The sequence below is a fragment of the Engystomops pustulosus genome, chromosome 7 (assembly GCF_040894005.1).
Source record: "Engystomops pustulosus chromosome 7, aEngPut4.maternal, whole genome shotgun sequence".
NCBI classification, from domain to species: Eukaryota; Metazoa; Chordata; class Amphibia; order Anura; family Leptodactylidae; genus Engystomops; species Engystomops pustulosus.
Window position 1 is genome coordinate 71,478,600 of NC_092417.1, and position 18,563 is coordinate 71,497,162.

At 45.0% G+C, this 18,563-nt stretch overlaps 1 protein-coding gene across 6 annotated transcripts in view; it reads left to right on the forward strand.

The window, feature by feature from the left end:
• The window catches only part of EML5 (EMAP like 5), a 148,656-nt gene that overhangs the window by 112,245 nt on the left and 17,848 nt on the right, over nucleotides 1–18,563 (forward strand). For 5 of the 6 annotated variants that reach the window (XM_072116701.1, XM_072116703.1, XM_072116704.1 and 2 more), the window contains exons 16-25: nucleotides 8,187–8,280; nucleotides 8,844–8,944; nucleotides 11,809–12,011; nucleotides 12,310–12,421; nucleotides 12,658–12,785; nucleotides 14,276–14,417; nucleotides 14,650–14,802; nucleotides 14,885–15,016; nucleotides 17,609–17,697; nucleotides 17,881–18,057. In XM_072116701.1, coding sequence (XP_071972802.1) covers nucleotides 8,187–8,280; nucleotides 8,844–8,944; nucleotides 11,809–12,011; nucleotides 12,310–12,421; nucleotides 12,658–12,785; nucleotides 14,276–14,417; nucleotides 14,650–14,802; nucleotides 14,885–15,016; nucleotides 17,609–17,697; nucleotides 17,881–18,057 — 1,331 coding nt within the window. The remainder of the gene's footprint in view (nucleotides 1–8,186; nucleotides 8,281–8,843; nucleotides 8,945–11,808; nucleotides 12,012–12,309; nucleotides 12,422–12,657; nucleotides 12,786–14,275; nucleotides 14,418–14,649; nucleotides 14,803–14,884; nucleotides 15,017–17,608; nucleotides 17,698–17,880; nucleotides 18,058–18,563) is intronic. The other variant, XR_011848904.1, reaches the window with a different exon arrangement.

Here is an 18,563-nt window from a genome sequence, read left to right on the forward strand (position 1 = left end):
GTATATAGCCTGCCAGCCCCTGCCCCAGTGTATATAGCCAGCCAGACCCTGCCCCAGTGTATATAGCCTGCCAGACCCTGCCCCAGTGTATATAGCCTGCCAGACCCTGCCCCAGTGTATATAGCCTGCCAGACCCTGCCCCAGTGTATATAGCCTGCCAGACCCTGCCCCAGTGTATATAGCCTGCCAGACCCTGCCCCAGTGTATATAGCCTGTCAGACCCTGCCCCAGTGTATATAGCCTGCCAGACCCTGCCCCAGTGTATATAGCCTGCCAGACCCTGCCCCAGTGTATATAGCCTGCCAGACCCTGCCCCAGTGTATATAGCCTGCCAGACCCCGCCCCAGTGTATATAGCCTGCCAGATCCTGCCCCAGTGTATATAGCCAGTCAGCCCCTGCTCCAGTGTATATAGCTTGCCAGCCCCTGCCCCAGTGTATATAGCCTGCCAGCCCCTGCCCCAGTGTATATAGCCTGCCAGACCCTGCCCCAGTGTATATAGCCTGCCAGACCCTGCCCCAGTGTATAAAGCCTGCCAGACCCTGCCCCAGTGTATATAGCCTGCCAGACCCTGCCCCAGTGTATATAGCCTGCCGCCACTGCCGGACAGATCGCACAGAAGATATACAGGGGTCGCCGGAAAGGTGAGTTTAGATATATTTATTTTTTTGACTCGAGTATAAGCCGAGTTTGGGTTTTTCAGCACATTTTTTGTGCTGAAAAACTAGGCTTATACTCGAGTATATAAGGTATTTAAGTTTGGTATCCCTTGATCGTACCGACCCAAAGAATAAAGTAAACATGTCATTTGGGGGGCACAGTGAAATCCGTAAAAGGATTCATTTTTTCACTGCATTTGGAATTTTGTCCCCGCTTTCCATTAGGAATATTGGAATATTGAATACCATCACTATGAAGTACAATTTGTTACACAGAAAACAAGCCCTCACACAGTACTAGCACCTCTTCACTTATTGCAGAAACACAATAGAACCATCTCCCGATCCCTATATAAATATATACAGTATCCCAAATGATTTTACATATGTACAGAACCCTCTAATGTTCATGTATACAGTACCCCATAATAAATTAATGCACTCAGTCTCCCCTTTTAATTCATACTGTGCCCCCTTAGATTGATACTGTGCCCCCTCTAATAAACACCATATATATACTATGCCCCTCTCTATTAGATATATATATATATATATAAATGTGTGTGGGTGTGATGAGGCATATTTATACATTGATGACCCGCTGTATACCACTACTGCATCACCCCTGCAAGACGGGAGTGCTGTGCTGGCAATCACAGGCGGAAAAATAAAGATTCCAAACAATGATTATTCAACTCAACAGCTTAAAAACATGATATAGGTATATAGGTATCCAGCACACTGCCCCCAGTATACATGTATGTATCCGGCACAGGGCCCCCCAATATATATGTATCCATTACATTTCCCCCAGTATATATGTATCCAGTACACTGCCCTCAATATATAGGTATCCAGTACACTGGCCCCTGTATATAAGTATATGTGTGCCGGCTACCTATATACAGCCCTCCAGTATATAGGTAGCCGACACACTGCACCCCTTCCCCCAGTATATTTGTAGCCAGCACACTGTAGCACCCCCTAGTATGTGGGTAGCCTCCACTCCCCCCCCCAGTATATTTGTAGCCAGCACACTGCACCACCCCCTAGTATATGGGTAGCCAGCACTCCCCCCCCCCCAGTATATTAGTAGCCAGCACACTGCACCCCCCAGTATATTAGTAGCCAGCACACTGCACCCCCCAGTATATAGCTAGCCATCACACTGCACCCCCTCCCAGTAAATTGGTAGCTAGCACTCTGCCCCCCAGTATATAGGTAGCTCAGCACACTCCACCCCAGTATATAAGTAGCCAGCATACTGCACCCCCTAGTATATACGTAGCCAACACACATCCCCCATTATATAGGTAGCCAGCACACTGCACCACCCCCATTGCATGGATAGCCAGCACACTACACTATCCAGTATATAGACAGCCCAGCACAATGCACCCCCCACCAGTATACAGGTAGCCAGCACACTGTCCCCCAGTACATATTTAGCCAGGTGGGCAAAGTCCCTGGGTGAAGGAAACAGGGGGGACCAGCATCCGCGCACTGTTATAGGTAAAAAGAAAATCAGTACTGCCACGCGTAACACTTTGTCTGCGTTTGCAAACGCAGACAAAGTCGCACCCATCGGACCGCCGGTGTTTTGCATTAAATTAACGCAAAACACCGGCAGCTCGCTCCCGATTCCAGGCGTTTCCATAGAAACGCCGATGCGATCGGGCCGCGGCCCGCCCCGGTGGGTGCGGCTTTGTTTGCGTTTGCAAACGCAGACAAAGCGTTATGTGTGGCGCCGGCCTAAGGCTGCACTTCTCTCCTCTTCTTCAGCAGTAGTGTAGACAGAGAGCACGAAACTGGCTCTGTCTGCACTACTGCCGAAGAAGAGAGCTGTTTCCTTCACCCATGGCCATCGCACACCCGGTGGAAGAAAGGGGGCTGGAAGTAGGTTTCATTTTCCCCATACCTCTGCTTGCTGTCAGTGACTGAATATTATTATAGCTTATATGTAGAGACTTGAAACTAATTGTGACCTATAATCACAGTGGAGTTTGTAACCCAATTGATTTTATCTGAAGGAATGTCCTGGACAATTAGTAGTCTAAAAAACTGGACAACAAGACTTATGAGAGCTGCAAAACACATAAAGGAATCCTTGAAACCAGTTCAGAACCAGCAAAGATAGAAGGATTCAGAATATTGCAGGTGCACATAATACGATCGTTATTGATCCTGTTTCTTATAGTGACCAAGTATTTACTGCCACAATCACATTGCCCTTTGCTTATCTGGCTCCCAGGACAGAGATTAGTGCAATCCCAGGACTATGATTCAGAGTTACTCACATAACTGCCTTCCTTCTAACCAGTGACAAGAAATCCTTTGTAATGTTCACTACATTATCTGATAGTCTGCATTATATACAATATTGTTATATATTCTTCATTATTTTCTTTTAATAGTATAGTACTGCAGTATATCCTTAGCATGTACCATTTTATAAACCCCATCCTTTCGTGACAGATTATGGCACTGACCATAGACCTGTCATCTCCATTATACATAAGACCTTGAGATTGAAATCTCTATTTAGCTGATCTGATATAAGCCCGTTCCCCTTCATGTAATACAAAATAATAGCACATAGTATCCCAGGCTAATAACAGCGCTGTTAAAGGGAAACTGAAGCACAAGAGCCCAACAGACTCAAAAATTGTCCACACCCATGTTTTAGGTCTTACACTAACAAAAGTATATTTTGTCTGAAACAATAGTGGTTGCAAGTTCCTGAGAGTCTGTTACATTGTATCACAGCAGGTTACTTTTTTTCATACTGGAGGCCAGGTTATTTCCCTAAAATAAGATTGTCACATATTAATCCTCTACACGGTAACAATAATAGTTTCCAGCCTGTAAAAAAGACTCTAAACTCATGGAATTTAAACATAAAATGTATCAGAAAGTTGCAAAACCTTTCATTCATACAATGATTATACTTTATTTACAAATCTGGAGACTGCACAGACCATTTAATTAATCTGCTATTAGTTGTTGGCTGTTAAAATTCATTGCTTTCCTTTTATTTGTGTTAAATATCCATAAAATGTGTGGATAGATATAACGCGCTCACTTCTTTTACTATGCAAGGGACATCCTCACCTGTGCTGTCTCCCTCTGCTGACTTGTATTACATTACACCATCAATTTGTATTCAATTCACTTAATATGACTGTAGCAAAGATTAAGTGAAAAATGTTTATTTTACTGGAATAAACTACACTAAATGGAATTCTGCCAATGCCTTACATGGTGACAATAATCTGATTAAGCACTATTCAGATGTGACAGAGGAAATTGATTATACTTTATTGTACACAGTAACATGAGAATGACCCAAAAATAACCACTTATATTGGATATTTTAAATATACACTCACTGGCCACTTTATTAGGTACACCTGTCCAACTGCTTGTTAACACTTAATTTCTAATCAGCCAATCACATGGCGGCAACTCAGTGCATTTAGGCATGTAGACATGGTCAAGACAATCTCCTGCAGTTCAAACCAAGCATCAGTATGGGGAAGAAAGGTGATTTGAGTGCCTTTGAACGTGGCATGGTTGTTGGTGCCAGAAGGGCTGGTCTGAGTATTTCAGAAACTGCTGATCTAGAGGAGAATGGGCAGACTGGTTCGAGCTGATAGAAAGGCAACAGTGACTCAAATCGCCACCCATTACAACCAAGGTAGGCAGAAGAGCATCTCTGAAAGCACAGTACGTCAAACTTTGAGGCAGATGGGCTACAGCAGCAGAAGACCACACCGGGTGCCACTCCTTTCAGCTAAGAACAGGAAACTGAGGCTACAATTTGCACAAGCTCATCGAAATTGGACAGAAGAAGATTGGAAAAACGTTGCCTGGTCTGATATATAATATACACTCACCGGCCACTTTATTAGGTACACCATGCTAGTAACGGGTTGGACCCCCTTTTGCCTTCAGAACTGCCTCAATTCTTCGTGGCATAGATTCAACAAGGTGCTGGAAGCATTTTGGTCCATATTGACATGATGGCACCAACAACCATGCCACATTCAAAGGCACTCAAATCACCTTTCTTCCCCATACTGATGCTCGGTTTGAACTGCAGGAGATTGTCTTGACCATGTCTACATGCCTAAATGCACTGAGTTGCCGCCATGTGATTGGCTGATTAGAAATTAAGTGTTAACGAGCAGTTGGACAGGTGTACCTAATAAAGTGGCCGGTGAGTGTATATATACTGTAGAGCAACACACAATTTCCTATTGGGGCACATTTAATTATCCGGTCACTGGAGTTCACAGAAAGGGCATTGTCTGTCTTTACTCCAGCGTTCACTGCACTCAATAAGAATCGCCTGAAATCGTGAATGTGTCGCTTCCCCGCTCAGGTCAAACAGAGTTCACCATATTTTTTGTGGTACATCTTAGGGATAGGGCTTGCAACACAATTTAAAAGTTAAATATGGCGCTCAGCCCGAATCAGTCGGACCGTCTGACGGCACGCCCCCTAATTTGTGTCGCATGGAAGCCAGCGCAACTGCGACACATAAAGGATCGCTTGCTCCACAATCCCAGCGCACACACTTCTTAAATACCTGTGCAAGCCGTTTTAATCCTGAAAGAGGTGCACAGTCCGCCTAAAGTGCAGCACGCGACCCTTAGTAAATGAGCCCCATTATGTAGTCCTATGTGAATATATCCTAACATGAGTAAAATAGCAGTATTTTAAGCTTATTTCATAAATTGTATAATATTTTAAAGCACAGAATAAACATTTATATGAGATAATTGCTTTCAGATACCTGCAAGTTATTAGTGTTAACCTTGCATCTGGTGCTAATTTCCTTATCTGACAAACCCTATTTAACTGGCAGCCTAACTTTCCAGTTTCCACTGAATTAGCAAAAATTTTGTGCCGTTATAAAGTGACCGAAACCCTCCTGTAGGTATTCTAGCACAAAGGTGGGGGCTGAGAGCTGAGGAGTGAGTAAGCAGCACAGACATATGTGTTTTTTTTAAATGCACCCAAACCAAAACAAACCTGTGATTACAGGTGTGAGAACACCTACGCGCACCTAGACGTAATAGTACATCCCTGTGGGAAGATACTTCCAGCACCGGTATTCAATCAGCCAGCTATTGTCATGCAAGATATTTCCCCCCGTCACACAGAAAATCCAATAAAAAACATTTGGAAACTTGGTGAAAAAGTTATAGCTAGGAAACCCTAAACAGTCACAGAACTGTGGAAGACATTGGACCAAATCCCACCAGAGCAGTGTGAGAGACCAGGGTCGCATCTGCCATGAGGCGGGATGAAAAGATTGCTGAGCCCTTTAAGAAGCGACACACAGACCAATCGCCGCTCACCTCATGGTCATGACCACCATGCTAGCATCACTGCTAGCTCGGTCCCAGACATCGTCACCAGTGGGCCAGCGGCAAGCTGGCATCAGAGAAGAGGAGTCTCCACCCACACGCACCATCCCACACTTCCTCCAGCTGCCGAGAGTAGTCGCGCTTGACTGCGTGTGGTCCCGACGATATGAAAGGCTGCAGCAGAAAGGCTAGAATCGGCCCTGTGAGAGACTAGTTGTCAGTTTGGGGTCAGTGGACCCTCTGGACCACTGCAGAAGATGATACTAGCCGACACCTGGGACCGGTATCTAAGTGGCACCTGGTCTTCACCACAGCCCGCCGCAAAGCGGGATTGTCTTGATGCGACGGGGTGCCACCAGGTCGTTCCAAAGGTGTGACTTGCCCGCAGTGGCAGCCAAGGTTGAGGTTCCTTTGCAGGTGACAGTCACGTGGTTAAGTTCAGGCACAGGGTCGGGCAGGTGGCAGAGATGCAAGGTCAAAGTCCTATCCAGGGTCAGCAGCGGGAGATCAATGCGGAGGGAAACAGGAACACTGGAATGAGAACACTGGAGCACAGGAACACGGAACACTACAGCAGGAACACGAGAACACTGGAGAAGGAACACGGGAGCTGGAGCACAGGAACACTGGAACATGGGACCAGGAACAAGAGAACACTGGAGCAGGAACACGGGAGCTGCAGCACAGGAACACAGGAACGAGAATGCAGGAACACAAAAGGACTTTCACTTCACAAAAAATGGCTTGAAGATCTGGCGGGGAATCATGGGATCAGCTGGGCTTTAAAGGAAACCCGGAAGTCCAAGCGCCAATCAGCCATGCGCTCGTCCTTTAAACCTCCGTGAGTGTGCGCGGCCTAGGCCGGACGGGAGCAGGAGCGTGGAGAGGTGAGTTCGGATCCGTGACATGGATTGCAGGGACACCCGTGACACTAGTGATGTCCTGTGGCTGCAGATGTGCTGAAGTGATTCACAGCTGATTGGTGACTGGTGTAACCTTCAGAATATTTAGTAATAATCTTTCTCTGTGCTGCAGTCATTGCTGTTCTCTAGATATGATCATTACGTTTTTTGCTAAATAAAGGTTTTATCTTGATATACTTTGGTACTTTTGTAAAACACTATGGGGGTCATTTACTAACGGCCCGATTCGCGTTTTCCCGACGTGTTACCCGAATATTTCCGATTTGCGCCGCTTGTACATGAATTGCCCCGGGTTTTTGGCGCACGCGATCGGATTGTGGCGCATCGGGGCCGGCATGCGCGCGACAGAAATCGGGGGGCGTGGCCGAACGAAAACCCGACGTATTCGGAAAAACCGCCGCATTTAAAAACCGAAATGTGTCGCTTGGGAAGCGCTCACCTTCACCTGCTATGGGATGGTGCATTCCGGGGCGTTAAGATTATTTTCGGCGCAGCAGCGCCACCTGGTGGACGGCGGAGGAACTACCTTCTTAAATCCCAGCCGGACCCGAATCCTGTGCAGAGAACGCGCCGCTGGATCGCGAATGGGCCGGGTAAGTAAATCTGCCCCTATTTGTTCTAATGGCATGGTCTAACCCTTACAAAAATCCTTCAAATGGTGATCAATGGAGATTACATTATTATTTTTTTTAAAAATCAATTTTTTTAAATTGTTTTCTCATTTTTAATTTACAGTGTATCCATATTATTGATGTTAATTTATTCTAGTGCCATCATATTCTGCAGCGCACATCCATCCACATCCATATCACCTCAGTAATCATCATTGATTAGCCAAACTTGCTATATTTAGGAGACTTCTCTGGATAGTGCAACCCATTTTGCTTGTTTGGCCTGTTCAGTTATATCAGATGTGTTCAGTCTTTTGTTGATAGGAGTATGTATATATTCTGTAGCACTGATTATCCTGAGCTGACCTGAGCTGATAAAAAATAACTTTTATTAGTATTGTTTAAAAATGGCAAAATAGCCTTATAAAAGGATTGTTCTCTTGATCCTTTTATAAGACTATTTTGGCATTTTTAAACAATACTAATAGAAATTATTTTTTAGTGTCTTTAATCTATTCAGTGAAAATATGTATATATTCTCTCTTTTTCTTTACTATTGTATATCGATGATGTCAGATCTCCAGTTATATGAGTTTAATGTGACACTTTCTCCATGCAGCGGATGGAAAACGTTTGGCCTCTGTCGGCATAGATGACCATCACACTGTGGTCTTGTGGGACTGGAAAAAAGGCGAGAAGTTGTCATCTGTCAGGTACAGCACCAGTGATGTCTGTGGGCCTGGTCATGTCACTGATACATTGCAATTAGTTGAATGTAGCAGGGAACAATCCCCAACACATCCCCAACAATCCCTAATTCAGCAATAAATATTGTTTGCATAATAATAAGTTATACAATTTTCCTATATACCTGCTGTATCAATTCTTCATGGTTACTTGCTGTCATTCTATAGAAAGCTTCTATGTTTATTACCAGTGGATAGAGATTTGTCTCTGGTCATGTGATGTCACACAGGTGCACGGCTTATTACAGTACTCAGAGCTGTGTGATATAATGAGCTGTGCACCTGTGTCACATGACCATGGACAGATCTCTATCCACTGGAAGTAAACAATGAAGCTTCATATAGAATGACAGCAAGCAGAGATCTAGAAAACGGTGAACAATTGATACAGAAAGTATACTGGAAAGTTGTATAACATTTGCTGACACAGGAACAACCCTTTAATCATTGTGTGACCAAAAGTTCTAAACCTAGGCCTAACTGATGAAAGTAACTTACCTGTAATGCTCAATGTATTTTTTATTTTGCAGAGGGAGTAAAGATAAAATCTTTGTGGTGAAGATGAATCCCTACATGCCAGATAAATTGATCACTGCGGGGGTAAAGCACATGAAGTTTTGGAGGAGAGCAGGTGCAGTGTGTAGAATACTTCATATATTTGGAGAATTATACCAGGCTCTTATTTTAGGTTACTTTTATTGCTTTATGATTTGTGTGTGGGGATGTTTTTGCTTTATGTTATACTTTATTAATAATTGCATTAGATACAAGACATGTTGTATCCAAGACCTGTACATTCTCACCCTTATGTAATAATACATGTTATTAGATATTAACACTCCCTGCACAGTCATTAGCAAAGCAAATATTCGCTACGTGATAATAAGGGGAGCACAGTGCCGGCCGGAGCACTGAAACGGTGGGCGGGAGTTCAATTCAGCGGGGGTGGGGGGGTGTGTGGTGGGGGGTGTTGGGTGATAGGGGGCGGCGGATGCACGGGGAGCATGATGCCGGAGGGTAGGTTGCTCAGGGAGCGGGAACATGGTGCTGGATGGGAGCGGAGGGGGTTTGAACCTGGAGCATAGATATGCAGGGAGTGGGGGTGGGAACACAGTGTCAGCCACCGAACGGAGCACGGGAGTTCTATGCCGGGGGGGGGCGCAAGCATGGTGGCGCCGGCAGCGGGGAGCATGGTGCCGGACGCACGGTGCTGCCCCCTGGTCCAGCAGGAGGTGTGCCGTCTGAGGCGAGATGCTCAACTCGCCTCAAGGCAGGTGCGCCCCTGACGATATTCCATGTATGGTCTGACCAGTGATTTGTTTAAGGGCAAATCTATGCCTCTCTTGATACATCCCATAATTTTATTTGCTTTAGCAGCAGCTGCCTGGCACTTATCACTAAAATTAACCCTACCCTACCAACACCCTACCTGATCCTAACCTGTATCCTGTGTATTCCTAGTGTAATCTCTGTGTCATCATCTTGCGTGATCACACTTGTAATAGTTACTCCCAGTAATAAATGTTCCACTGTCCGATCGCAGGGTTCGTAAAAATTTCAACCTTTTTGTCTATTATAACATTGAAAAAAATAGTAGAGATTCAGCTCACCCTTCTGTGGTCAAACATCAGGTGCCGGTGCACGGATATGCTGAGCCGATTCAGTGCATCTTGGACAAACAAACGATTGATCCAGCATCCAGGCTTGAAATAAGTGCTATAAAACTTCTATTTATTTCATCGTGGTATAAAAAGGCTTAAAAAAGGTACTATTATACAGACATCTGACACGTTTCGAACTCTCAAGAGTTCTTAGTCATAGATAAGATTCTAGTAAGTGTGAACATTCATTATAAAGACATATCAAACGGAAGTAAGAAGGTTGCGAGCAGGTAATTAGTCACATCATAGAACCAGAAGGTAAAGGGGAGGAGGAGGAACGGGAGCAGGAGGAGAGAAACAGACCAGTAAAAAATCATATGAGAACATGAAAAAAGAGAAAAACTAGTGAAGCAACATTATAATGATAGATTAATATATGTACATTAAATCATTTTTCAAATTTAAAACATACGGAGATCGAGTTTGCATGGTAAGTATCCAATATGCTTCTCTGTTACGCAAGGCTTTAACCCAGTCTCCACCTCTTTTTGGGCGCTTAACCCTTTCAATGGGTGTAACTGATAAATATGATGTCTCTCCATTGTGTATATCCCTACAATGTTTGGAAACTGTGGATATATGACTTTCGCGATCATGACAAAGAGATGAATTGATATGGGCTTGTGAAGTGTGTTCTGCAATTCTAGTTTTAAGACTACGTTTTGTACTTCCTATATACTGTAATGAACAGGCTGTACAGGTAATTAAATATACTACATATGTGGTATTGCAATTTATGAAGGACTGCATTTTATGTTCCATATTGTTTTGTAATGATGATACCACATGTGTCTTTTGTATATATTTGCAAACAGAACATCGTGATGAGCCACATTTGAAACTGCCTTTCAAAGTTAACCAGGTGTTGGGTTTCTGTATAGAACAAAATAAATTTGGGGATAGTAGGTCTCCTAAAGTAGCAGAATTTCTAGCAGAAAAGCGGCAACCTGGTTTTAAAATTTCATAAAGAACTGGATCCTGAAATAATATAGGCAGATGTTTTTTGTAGAGATCAACACTTTCTTTAATGCCATACTGTTATTCTTTCCTTTGCAATGTGTACCTGTCAGGATTCGGGGTGTGTGAATCCCCTGGACCACCGCGGGAGGTGGTACCAGCCGACACCTGGGACCAGAGTTCAAGTGGCACCTGGTCTTCACCAGAGCCCGCTGCAAAGCGGGTTGGGCTTGCTGCGGCAGGGTGCCACCTGGCCGTTCCACAGGTGTGACTAGCCCGCAGTGGCAGCCGAGGTCTAGGTACCTTAACAGGAGACAGTCTCGTAGTCGGGTCCAGGCACAGGGTCAAGGCAGGCGGCAGAGATGCAGGGTAAAGTCCAATCCGGGGTCAGCAACGGGAGGTCCAGGCAGAAGGGGACGGGAACACAGGCACAGGAACACAGCAACACGGAGGAACACAGGTAACACGGCAACACAGGACTCGGGAGCAGGAACACACAGGAAGGCAGGGAGGAACGCTAGAGGACACAGGAACGCTGGAGGACACAGGAACGCAGGAATACTCGCAAGGAAGCTTTCTCTTAGGCTGTGAGGCTCAAAGATCCGGCAAGGGTCACAGGAAGGGGCAGAAACTTATAGCAGGCCAGCGCCAATTATTGGCGCGCTGGCCCTTTAAATCTTAGAGTGACGGCGCGCGCGCCCCCTAGGAGACGGGGACGCGCGCGCCGAGCTGCGGGAGCCAGGGAAGGTGAGCGGGGCACGGGACCGGGGGCAGCAGCAGGAACACGGGTGCTTACTGGTTTTGTAAAGAAGACCTTTTTTAGTAGTATGCATGTAACCTACTCTACTTTCTACTGTCATTGTATGAAATATAACAGGTGGAGGTCTCATAGGACGGAAGGCTTGTATAGGGACTGGGTCGAAGATTGACACAATGATGTGTGTGGTGTATGGATGGACAGAAGAGATGTCATTCTCAGGAACCTCCACTGGAGATGTCTGCATCTGGAGAGACCTGTTCCTGATAAAAACTGTGAAAGCCCATGATGGGCCAGTGTTCAGTATGCATGCTCTGGATAAGGTAAGAGAGGACATATATCTTGCCTAGCTCATTCTTTAAGAATAATATTGTGATCATTTTAAAAATGTGTTGGGGGCAGTGGGGGTGGAAAGAGTGAACATATGTAATATACTTTATTAAGGGTTGACTTACTTACTGTCTCCAAAGTCTCTCCTAGCAACATTATAACTCAGTGTTGCTAAAGAGAGCCCATATTCAGTGTACAGCTTGTGTTTTGGTTGTTTTGTATTGTTAGAATAAATATTGATCCAACAATTCAGGCTTAATACAGAACTGAGTGCAATGATCCCTTTCACAGGGCTTTGTGACTGGAGGAAAGGATGGAGTGGTGGCACTCTGGGACGATTCATTTGAGCGTTGCCTGAAAACATACGCAATCAAGAGGTCTGCCCTGGCTCCGGGCTCTAAAGGTGATGAGACAGATACAATCCCTACATTGAAAATGTACTGACTGTACTGTAGGTACTACACACACTCTGTATGTACTAATAGCATTGTGAACTCAATATTGTTTACCACTAAAGCAGTTAACCGATGACCACTATGTATACCCACGATGCACATACTCACCAAATGATAACTAAATAGAGGACCGTATTGCACAATTTCACCACAAACCAATCTCTCTTATATTTCTGTACCTCAGGGCTTCTCCTAGAAGACAACCCTTCCATACGTGCCATATCTCTGGGACACGGCCATATCCTAGTGGGAACAAAGAATGGTGAAATCCTGGAGGTTGACAAGAGTGGACCAGTTACCCTGCTTGTCCAGGTTTCTAGCTGCAGTTTTCATTTATTACTTTCTTGTTATATTCTGTGCTGCTGTAGACATTTTAATGGTTGGTTGGAGAGGAGAGCCTTGAGGCTTTATAGGAACACTCCACTCCACTCCAACACTTAATTCAATGAATAATGCATGGTGCAGGGGCTGGAGGGAGGAGCACGGCTCATTTTCATTGTATACTTAGAACAGTGGTGGCTAACCTATGGCACTGGTGCCAGAGGTGGCACTCAGAGCCCTTTCTGTGGGCACTCAGGCCATCACCAGAGATGACTCCAGGTATCTTCCTGCAGTCCCAGACAGCCCAGGACTTGCTGTGCACAAAGCTATTTTAAAGTGACAGGACTACCTGGGGCTACTGGGAGTATAAATCACAAATTTCTGTGTTGGCACTTTGTGATAAAAAAGTGGGTCTTTGTTGTAGTTTGGGTACTTGGTCTCTAAAAGGTTCCCAATCACTGCTCTAGAACCTCGCTGGAACCTCCCTTCAGGTTCTGCACAAGGCTGTGACTGGAGTTATCCTTTTATTCAACATAAACTGTCTCTAACCACTTTTAATAAAGGTTTTGGATGTATATGGAGTCATTTGGCTGATGTCACCAATAATCTGTGCAATGCACAGCCAGTACTGAGGATAAGAAGTCAGGTTGAGTTCAAAGTTGCAGGTTCTGCTTTCTCAACTGTGTGTATGGAGAAATCAAGGTGCTGGCCGTTTGTCCAAATTGCTGTGGTAACATTTTAGAAAACATTTTTCACTGTTTTGATGCTTTCAGAGAGGACAGTGTTTCATATCTGTCATGTTCCCTATAGGGCTATGCACAGTAATATCCTGATAATCTTCTAATCTTCTGTTTTTATTGTAATTATACAGTGTGAACTAGGGTGCAGCGTAAAGCATGAGAGTGCAGTGTAAAGCAGACGTTTAGCCTTAAAGGATATCTACCATCAGGTTGCCTGTTGATGGAGCATTAGTACTCACACACTTGTTATGTTTTTTTAGGGGCTATGATCAGTTTTTATTATGTTCCAGAATGCTGCAGTTTAGAAGAAAAAGAGTTTTAAAAATATTTTAATTAGACGGTGCCTCTTGGCTCCACCCTCTGATAATTTATGCACTCCCCCTACTGCGCAGTCCGCCGGTTGAGATTGCAAAGAGCTGGTTACATCATTGTCTGTCTACAATCTGGATAGGAGGCTGAGCAGTTAGGGGGAGTTGCCTAAATTTTCAGTGGGTCTAGCCGAAAACGCTCCAGTCATGAAAGCCAGAGAGTGCCTCCGGCTTATTAGGGTGTTTTTAAACTCTCTTTTTCTTCTAAACTGCGGCATTCCGAAACAAGTGTGTGTACTTGGTCTACTATCAGGCAACCAGATGGTAAATGTCCTTTAAAGCTCTTGTTATCCAGAAACTTGCGCCTGATTGTTATCTGACAAATTATACCCTCTACTTGTCTCCATTTGATGGATCTTCTTTTGCTCTTCAGGGACACATGGAAGGAGAAGTTTGGGGCCTGGCTGCCCACCCCCATTTACCAATCTGTGCCACTGTGAGTGATGACAAAACCCTGCGTATCTGGGACCTGTCCCCAAGTCACTGTATGCTGGCCGTGCGCAAACTCAAAAAGGGTAAGATGATGTAGAAGTACTCCCTACGAGACAGTGGGTTTTTATGAGAGAAGTATGCAGTCATTAACTAAGAATTTGAACTGAAACTTGTTCCCAAATATACAACTCCCATTACAAGCCACCAGTTATTTTCACTGACAGAAAGCAGAGTTCTTTAGTATAATGAGTAGTAATGACCAGCAAAGAATTTCTAGCTGCGTTGGCTGATGGCCATGCTCTGTGCTGCCCCCAGGTGGACGGTGCTGTTCGTTCTCCCCAGATGGTAAGGCTTTGGCTGTGGGTCTTAATGATGGAAGCTTCCTGATAGTGAATGCGGACACACTAGAAGACTTAGTGTCGTTTCACCATAGAAAGGATGTGATCTCTGACATCCGCTTCTCCCCTGGTGAGTTGATAACTGGTTAATCTATAACTTCTCCTGTTGTTTTGTGCTCTATGGCAATAATGTTTATTTCATTCTATTTCAGGCACCGGGAAATATTTGGCTGTTGCCTCCTATGACAATTTTGTGGATATTTATAATGTGATGAGCAGTAAACGGGTTGGAGTGTGCAAGGGCTCATCCAGCTACATCACCCACCTGGATTGGGACACGAGGGGTGAGTATAAAGCCTGAGGTCACCTCTGAAACAGCTTCCTTTATCTAAGTGCACTGCAACTTAGAAAACAGGAAGATAAGTTGTAAACTCATGTTATATAGAATATATATCAACCATAACCAGTTTCAATAGGATAGATGTTTAAGACATGGTAACCATACCTCACAACGTTCTTGGCAACAAAAGAGGAACATTTTTTTGCCCTAAGCAATGTCGTTTACTCTGTCACAGTGACACTATATAATTCCCCCTTAGTGCCCTCCACCTCCCACATCTGCTTCTCACATTGTAACCCCCCTGAAATTGTGCCTCCAGTTCCCCTCATATTAAAGCCTCCTCATCAGAGATCCCGTTACGTCTATATGAGCGTCTATGATGCTTGTATAGGTAGTTTTTCTCTTTAAAAAACTCTCAGGTGTATAAATCCAACTGAGAGTTCTCTCCTCTCTCCCCTAAACCTAAACGCAGCCCCGGTAGAATGTCCTGTGACCAGAGCAGTGTTTTCACTATTGAACGCAGCAGAGTTGTGGCAAGGCGGCGCCCTCGTCATCCCGTTGGTACTGTGCGCAAGCGCACACAAAGCCAACAGCGGGATTTTAGCTGTCACACTGACAGCCTCATCCTGTATTGTGACAGGGGTATGATACACAGCAGCCCCAAACACAGCAATCATACTGAGTGCTGTGTCTGCAGAGGCATCGCGTGATGTCACTAATATGACATCATGGAGATTCCCCAAGCAGAGGGGTTAGATGCATACAGAGAAGATGCAGTGTGCATATTTTTGCATGGCTGTATACAGATCAGCGATAACAGTGATCCCACACAAAAAAATAAATAAAATAAAAACATTTTTTTAAAAAAGCTCTTTATCTATCAAAGCAACAATCAGAGATCAGTCTAGTTAGGAGTGGTCAGCGGTGTCAGCCACAGTCTTGTTAGGGGGATGGGGGGTCGGCGGCTCAAGCCAGAGTCTAGTAACGGGACGGGTAGGTGGCGCCAGCCACAGTGTAGTTGGAAGGGGCATAGATGGTGCCAGCGGCAGTCTAGTTAGGGTGGTCGGCAGCGTCCACGCCAGCCACAGTCTAGTTAGGGGCGTTGGCAGCGTCAGCCACAGTCTAGTAAAGGGGGTTGGCGGCGTCAGCCACAGTGTAGTTCAGGGGGGTTGGCGGCGTCAGCCACAGTCCAGTTAGGGGTGGGATTTGCGGCATCAGCTACAGTCTAGTTAGAGGGGGTTGGCGGCATCAGCCACAGTCTAGTTAGAGGGGGTCAGCGGCATCAGCCACAGTCTAGTTAGAGGGGGTCAGCGGCATCAGCCACAGTCTAGTTAGAGGGGGTCAGCGGCATCAGCCACAGTCTAGTTAGAGGGTGTCAGCGGCATCAGCCACAGTCTAGTCGGGGTGGGGGATCAGCGGCGCCAGCCACAGTCTAGTTAGGGAGGTCGGTGCGGTCAGCCACAGTCTGGTCAGGGTGGGGTTGGCGGCGTCAGCCATTGTCTAGTCATAGGAGTGGGGGGTGGGGGGTCAGTGGCGTCAGCCCAGTCTTGTCTGTTTAATGCATGATGTAATATTACTATAACTACCTCAATTTTCTATGTAAGCATAGAGGATACTGACTGAGATGATTTTCTTCTATAAATAGCAACTATAAACACTATATACATCTAGGAGTTATTTATATGTATTACTGAAAATTTCATACTCCTCCTTGGCCAAAAATACTTCTCAAAAATAGTAAGAGGACTGTTATTACCTGTCTGGAAAATTGTTAGTGCGACCTCTGTTGTGCCCTCCCAGCTGCTCCCCTCACATTGCTCCCCTCACATTGCAGCCTCCCCAATATAGTGCCCCTCAGCTTCCCCACTTATTGTGACCCACCCAACTCGATATCTTGGGACATACCTCCTGCCAAGTGGGACAGTGGGAAAGACAAAATCCATGTCTGTCCCGCTGGATCTAGGGTGGTTGTGTGGTATCATGAAACTGAAGATAAGTAAAGCAAAGTAGAGATTCTGAGCATGTCCAGCATTAACTTGAGCCAATGGACCTCAAAACGCTTTGCCACCCCTGCTGGATCAGATTCTGTGCGGTGCATTTCCTGCTGTTTTGCATAGTAGAACATGTAGTATTTACTCCAGACTGTGTTGGGAATTTATCAATTCGGGCGCAGGATGGCGCTGGAAATGTACTATATTTTTAAGTGTGATTTAAGTTTGTGGCGCAAAGGATCAATGATTTTGTGCATGAACCAAAATATTAAGAACTGTCTCCACATTCACAAAGGTGTTATAGATCTCTATAGATGAACTTTTAGCTGCTCTATTTGTGCAGCAAAAATTATACAACATACCAGTTGAAAAATAGTGCCGGAAAAGTGTCAGATTCACAATTTTGCGCCCAAAAAGTGAACAATTTGTGAGTGTCAGAAAAGCACCAACACTTCATAAATACGGAGCAAGAGACACAGCAAGGGGAGAAAATAATTTCCGCCAGTTTTCCATTTGAAAGGCGATAATAAATGACCTCTTGTAAGTGGTTTGTTATTTAGAGCAATACATTTGAAGTGATCACCAGTGCCCTTTTGTGTTCTCAGGTAAGCTCCTACAGGTGAATACTGGTGCTAAGGAACAACTGTTTTTTGAGGCCCCAAGAGGTAAAAGACAGATGATTCCAGCCCATGAGGTAAGATGTTGTGCGAGGCCTGGATGTGCTTTGGATAGTCATAGGTGTCTTCAGTAATAGGGAGGATTTCCAATTAAATACAAGTTCCTAAGTTGTTAAATGTTCACCCAACTTTCCCCGGGACAAATGACAAGTCACGTGGATGCTACCGGCTCCATGTATGCTAAGCTTTCTATTTCTCAGGTAGAAAATATTTCCTGGTCTTCTTGGACAAGTGTCCTGGGTCCAAGTTGTGAGGGCATCTGGCCGGTGATTGGAGAGGTCAGCGATGTGACAACTGCTGCACTCAGCAACGACAGCAAAATTTTAGCCACTGGGGATGACTTTGGATTTGTAAAGCTTTTCCGGTATCCTGTTAAAGTAAGAATCATCTGAGACAATGCAACTCTGAATGTGACAGAATATTGTGGCACTCACATTCCTAGTATTAATTATCTTAGTATAGCGAATGTGATTAAACTAAGTTTAACTTGCAATCTTATGTAACATCACAGATAACTCAGTGATAACTATCTGAGTACAGATAATGGGGGACATTTACTTACCCGGTCCTGTCACAATCCAGTGGCGCGTTCTCCGGCGAGGACTCGGTTCTTCAGGCAATTCACTGTTTTGGTTGTGCGCCCGATGTCCTCCAGGTGTCGCTGCTGTGGAGGTCCGCCGGAGTTCACCATCCTTTTCCTGGTGCGTGTAAGTATGTGTATGTGTTTTTTTTTTTAATAGCGCGGTTTTTCTGAATCCATTGGGTTTTCCGATGGCCACACCCCCCATTTTTTGTTGCATGCAAGCCGGCACCGATGCGACACAATCCGATTGCGTGCGCCAAAAATCCAGGGCAATTCGGTGCAAAACGGTAAAATTCAGAA